Source organism: Solenopsis invicta, chromosome 5 (genome assembly GCF_016802725.1).
Source record: "Solenopsis invicta isolate M01_SB chromosome 5, UNIL_Sinv_3.0, whole genome shotgun sequence".
NCBI classification, from domain to species: domain Eukaryota; kingdom Metazoa; phylum Arthropoda; class Insecta; order Hymenoptera; family Formicidae; genus Solenopsis; species Solenopsis invicta.
In genome coordinates, this window is record NC_052668.1 from 28,410,372 (window position 1) to 28,417,337 (window position 6,966).

At 26.7% G+C, this 6,966-nt stretch overlaps 1 protein-coding gene across 1 annotated transcript in view; it reads right to left on the reverse strand.

Annotated features, from left to right (window-relative positions):
- LOC113004410 (aminopeptidase Q-like) overlaps positions 1-6,966 on the reverse strand; it is a 64,210-nt gene continuing 57,244 nt past the window's right edge. The window contains exons 10-12 of the mRNA XM_039448887.1: positions 1,414-1,654; positions 337-406; positions 1-266 (exon numbers count right to left, since the gene is read on the reverse strand). Of these exons, the coding sequence (XP_039304821.1) occupies positions 129-266; positions 337-406; positions 1,414-1,654 (449 nt within the window). The 3' untranslated portion in view covers positions 1-128. The remainder of the gene's footprint in view (positions 267-336; positions 407-1,413; positions 1,655-6,966) is intronic.

The window sequence follows — 6,966 nt, forward strand, 5'->3', positions numbered from 1 at the left end:
TACGATAATAATATATATTGGAATAACTTTATTTTTTCTTATATATTCACAATTTGTATATTTTTTTATTTTATTATACGTAGATCAAATCCTATTATGATGTATCGTTGCTTAAGTTGTTGGATTATTTATTTTAAGATATTTTGTTTATTTTTCAAAGCATCTAGGAATTTTGGCAAATAATTTCTTAGTTCTTCCAACTCTATTTTCCTTGTTGTTAAATATCTTTCGTAATATTTATTATGTTGTTCAGCAAATGCTTTTATCTGTAACATAATATTTTATAATTACAGTTAAAAGATAATTAAAAAACAAAATATTAAATAATGATCTAACCTTGTTAAATTCTTCTTCCGTAAAACTATTGTCAATGAGCTTTCCAACAATATCTGAATCGTCCTTAAACCTGCAAAATATATTAAAAATTGCTTTCATTGTTCTAAAGTCTAAAGGGTTATTCCAAACAATACATGTTTAAAACAGATTGTAAAAATTGTTGTCCTTAATATGTATTTTAATCATATGTACGTTGTCAGGGATGATAAACATATATTTTAGAAGATAAATGTCAATATTATCGTAATTAATTATTAAGAAATTATTTATATATTTACATACATTAAAGAGATGATTGGAGTAGGTCTGTTTTAACAACTAAACGTTATTATTTTACAGATCAATTCGGTTTGTAAAGATAACATCCCCTTAAACAGTTTGTTTTGCTATAGGTATTATACTGTCACAAAAAAGGCAAATCTAAATATGAGATAGCATGTATCAGCGAACCTTAATGTGGAATAATAATTTTTACAATTTCCGACTTATGCAAACAGCACATTACACATTCGTCAGACTTGAACAGTAATTAATACTTATTACATAATTCCGAAATATCTAACAATATTAAAATAATAATTTAGTAATTTTTTGATGTTTAGAAACGTTTAACACATAGAAACCCTCTTCTCCGAAAAACTGATAAGAATTTTTAACTATTACATTGTTTTTAATTGTTAATTACAATAACTGTACACTAATCACTTCTTAATAGTATTAAGAATCCAGGTGTCACTACGTCTTATAAGTTTTAGGAACAATACAATTTTATTAGTCTATAGATTTTAAACACTGAACAACGTAATAAAAGCCTATTATTTTACAAGGGAAAATGCAGATATGATTTTTTTATTTAAATTATGCTTAAAGTATCTCTTATAGTGATAAACTACCTCATATCTCAGATATTTATTGTAGAATCTAGATTTGCTTTCTTGTTTTGACGAATATATAGAACCTGCTTTTGAAAAAATATATCCACTTTTTATAACACCTTGTATAACTATATTATATATTTGTTTCCTAACATAAACAATGCATATAATTTTACAGTATATATAACGTGATTTTACTTACTTCTTGTAATTATTAGTAATAAGTTCAAGCACTACATCAGTATTTTGAAAAGATTGAAACATGTTTCGAGTAAAAACACGATATTCTCTTGTATTGTTAGAAAGAGAATTTAAATGTCTTTCAAGAATGTGCAGATTTTCTGAACAACCAAGAAATTGTTTATGAAAATTTGATGTTCTCTGTTGTGTTTGTAACAATTGATCCCAAAAAGATTCATTTGCTTTCCTGAGACCAATGCAAAATACCTGTTTGTGATGGTATGGTAGACTAATAAGAAAGAAAAATAAACGTAATTTAAAGAATTTTATAAAAAATACATGTTTTAAGAAATACTTTTATTTTACTTCATTGTACTACTTCATTATTTTGGCAAACTTCGTTTTCTAGTAAAATATAATGCTAATATGCTATAGATTAGAAATATTTAATTATATACTGTTACGTCCGTGAGCGTATGATCGTTCTCACGCACTCGCGAAATCACAATAGCACTCGCGCACGAGAAATAAAGAGGCTTTATAAAATAACGACTTTGGAAACGGCAAGACAACAACTGATAGTCAACAGCAGTCGACGGCCAATCATCAATCCAATATCAATATTTGACAAGCCATGTCAGACTGTCAATATCGGACGTAACAATACTTTCAATTTTTGCCTAACAAATTATCATAATTTATAATATCTTTTATAAAATAACTACTCAAAGTTGCACGCTATTAATATACTGTAATTAAACAGTATTGACTATATTGAACAACGCAAAATACATGTTAAATCCAGTAAATAAGACCAGAGTTGTGTGCAACTTACAATTATACAAAAGTTTAATGAATTAAGTAAAAGTGATAATTTAAAATTTACTAGTCTTAATTTGCTAGTAAATTTTTATATTAAAAATGGTACTAAAAAATTGTCTTTGTCATTGTACATGTGCTAAAATTTAAAATGAAAACAAATCTTTTCAAATGTATATGTATCTTTTAACAAACTTACTTATTTGAGATTGGATCTTCCATATATGCAAGTAATTTAGAAGTAATTATTGCTTGACAATCCGCAAATCCATATATACAAACACGTTCAAAAAGGTACGTTCTAATTTCTGTAGTTAAAACGTCATCCTCAGGATTCTCTTCAAAACCGATATGTTCAAATAGTTTATGCATCAAATTCGATAAATATGGCTAAAAAAATATTTTATAATAATTAAGCTAATTCTAGCAAATTATAGATAAGTTTTTATATAACTTATTATTTTCCTGACAACCACTTAATAATTAATTTAAATTAAATTTATTAATTCAAATTAATTTAATTTAGTTTTGTGACGATATCATCATAGACTGTGATATACATATTTTACCTTAAGGATTGCTTCTCCTTCAGGTACTACCCAGCAGAGATCATTTTGAAACATGTTTTTAATGGCACTGAACCATGGCGCAGGATCAGTTTCGTGTGACAAATAATTCAAAATTTCAACGAAAGTAGTAGAATCAAGTCGTTCAGTCTCCATCATGTAGTAAGCGTCGTCGATAATTTGTGCACGATTCAGAACTGGGATGTTGTGATAATTATCAGTATTAAGAAAAGCAGCGATTCTTTGCCAATTGGTTGCATCGTAATTTACACGATAAAATCCTTTTATCAAAAATAAACACATATAAAAGATTGATTAATTAAATAATCTACTTAATATTTTTATACTCACTTATATTGTGCCTCTATTAATCACTATTAAATTTTTAGAAACGTAATAGCAATAAACGTAATAGTAATGAAAATCGCAGTAGTTTAAAATAAAAATATACATAATATATAAAAAGTAGGGCTACTAAGCAAGCTGGATCAAAATTTTATTTGCATGCATTGGTTAAATTGACAGAACATAACGTTAAACGTTTCAACCGTGTACTGTGGTTATCCTCAGTGACAAACACTATTTCAAAAGCAATCAATTTTAAATGCAATACAAAAAATAAAAATAAAATTAATGCTTGCCACCTTCAGGAATTACTATTTTTTTAATTAAAATTGTACTTAGCACCAATGAATGAGTAAGAATGATCAAGCCGTGAAATCAAGATGGATTAATAAATTTTATTGATTAACATACAATTGAGGAATTCGATTAATCTGATGATCCGATTATTTGCATTTTCTATACTATTAACAACAGATTTAAACATCTTTTTTACACAAAGAATAATAATCCATCAACCTCATTTTTCCTTCCTAAATCCTTGTTCGTTCCTCTCCATAACATTCCTTCTTCCCTTATGCGTTCGTCGTTATTGTTTTTCTTTTGATTTCAGACAATTTTAACTTTAAACTTTGTTTCTTTTCTTCTTTCCGACTTTGAGTTTAACAAAAGCTATCACGGTATTAATTAATTTTATTTTATTTTTTCTTTCTTAAATCTATGATCATACTTATTCAATTTTAATTCTCTTTTATTAATGTGACAATTGATTACTTTAATTTTATTCTCTTCTGATTTAAATTGAGTACATAAGATTAGAAAGCCTAAAATTATTATTTGGCATTAAGAACTGCTGTGACAAAGGCCTTCTATTCTTGTGTTTTCATTTTGTCAGTCCGATATAACTTATTATTGTTTAAATTAATTATTTTGATTTTTTTTTTTTTATAAAGTAATGACCATGTTTTTCACATTTTTAAATTCTTATTAATATGACATTTATTATGAAATTAATGTTTTCTTTTTCTTTTTTTATTCTTTTAGTCCTAATTTCTAATTTCTGTCTAAATATACATTACAACTTAATAAATAATTCTTTATTCTGACGGAGACATTTCAATTGGTTTTTCACATTGTTATGAAAATATTAATCCATTTTGGATTCACGGCATCTTTATTCACTCATTGACGCTAATTGTATAAGTATAATTTTAATTGAAAAAATAGTAATTCGGAATATTGCGAGCGTTAATTTAACATTTTTTTTTTACCATTGCTCGATGTTCTTGACTTTTTAAGTGTATGTTTTGTTTTTGATAAATATTATATTAATTCTGCCTATATTAAACTAATTTGTAAAAATTGTGTGTGTGTGTGTAATTAGATTCAGCATATTACATATATATACGATTATCATAATTACTATTTTCACTTTTAAAAGTAACAGATTGTAAGAGATCAAATTTGACGTTTTTAATCTGTACATAACTTGACAAACACGTCGTGATAATATTAAAAGCATACATCTCACACTCTATGCACTGTCTAATCGGAATCCTATGATCATCGTTCTTAATACAAGGAGATTGTATGAAGAAGACTTAAATTGAGTCAAAACTTTTGGGTTGAATAATGTAATTTGCGTTATATGAACGCCCTTTTTCAGTTCCAATTAATAAATATTTGCACAATAACATCTGGTGCCGACTGTTACTGTCAAAAAAATACCTTTATTATTTAAGATTTTGTATATAGAATCCCTAACTTTTCTTTACTTATTTAATTCTTTTTGTAGAGTTTGAAATTAAATGTTTTTTAAATATTGTTTATCACTGAGGATAATCACAGTGCACAGTCGAAACGTTTCATGTTATGTTCTGTCTATTAAACCATTGTTTATAAATAACATTTTCTCCCAGCTTGCTTATTAACCTGATTTACCACATATTGATTTCAAATACTAAGAGCACGGTTTTATATTTTAATTTAAAAAAATGTACGTATTAAAATGTTTTTACCTGTTAAATGCTTATTTACAATAATCCAGTCATTAGTGTTCACTCCTTCGATTATTGTATCCTCGTCATGCGGTTTCAGCCAATGAGTGGCTAACGTAGACGAGAAGTTCAAGCTACTTTGCGTTGCAAAATTTATAGGTATCCACCATGTTTCCTCCTTGTTTCCTTTGTAGTTAGAATTGTTTTCCGGATATGTAAATATTTCTTGCGTCAACCTGATTTCGCCTGTAGTATAATCTCGATGAACAGTAACGAGAGGATATCATGCCTGCTCGAACCAAGTGTTCATTACCTCTTTTACTTTAAAATCATCATGAGGTACATTTGACTCATCGAGAGCGTCTTGTAATGTCTTCCATAAATCATTTGGTGTAGCACTACTATATTCGCTAAAAATCAATAATATGCGTAAAATTATTGGTTATTTTGCATATAAAAATTATAATAAAGTAATAAATGTCTTAAAAATTTATTGTATACTGACTGGGCTTGAAGGTATTTTATTAAACCGTTCCGAAACACATCCTCTGTCAAGAAATACGATGCCATTCGCAGGAGAAAAGCCGCTAATAAATGAGAAGCATAATATAAAATTATTTTTTAAAAAGCAGACAAGTACATAAAGTAAAATAAGATTTATACAGATTTGCATTTTTAACATAAAACTTTTTTATTACAATTGTTATAACTTTATTTAAAATGTTTAAACACTTAAAGCGAACACAAATAATTAAACAATTAAGTTAAAAAAAAGCTACATTGCAAACGGATCGTAATATTTAATAATAATTTCTAGAATTGATGATATATATTTATGGGTTCATTTAAACTACGCACAGTATATTTGCTGTATTTTGAACACAGCTATATAAATTCACTTAAAAAATTAGTATTGAACACTGAGATTCGTTTTTAACTGGGATGTAGCCACTTTCTTAAATGAAAATGTGTTAGTATACATCACCATCTTAACACGTCATTGTTTATTCACAAATACTTACATTATAAACATATATACATAGAAAAATTAAGTTGATATAATACGTTTTATATATAATAATGTTAATAGCAGGGTTGGCAAGTAACGCGTTACTTATAACATCGTTACAGTATTATTAAGAAAGAGGTCATCTTAATGATGATTCTATAGAACAGCAACATCTTTTAAAAATAATTAACAGATCTTTTTGTTGAAGTTCGATGCAAAATTGCAATCAAAATTAAACCATCTGTGATTAGATTGGATAAAAATATGTGTGACGTTAGTACATAGAATAAAGAGAAGTTGACTTAAAATTATACGTATGTTTAGTATAATTGTATACATATATTTTAAACCTTGTTTCTTTAAAAGATAAAAAATCTATTTATATTTATCTCAGAAATTTGTGTACATTTTATTAATATATAAAAGTAACAAAAATAGTAAAAATTCGTTAATTTTTAAGTAACAGTAGCGATAACGTATTACTTTTTAAAATCAATAACGAGTAACGGTAACGATAATGAATTACTTTTATAGAGTAACTTTGCCAACCCTGGTTAATAAGTACGTACTCTCTTAAAGTACACTTATAAAATTATCACTCATGAAGACAGTAAAGAAACTTCATTGATTGCAAGAATTAATGAATATCACTGTTCTTCAGTATATATGTTAACATTCACACTTTATATCTCTATTTTATATTTCTTTGATATTTCTAATATATTTCGAACTAGTGCACACTCAGTGTGGACTAATTACAGAGTTTTGGCACAAAGTCCAGTAGACAGTATATCGATTTTAATGCAAACGCCGCATTATTGTTCATTAAGAAATGCTGTATC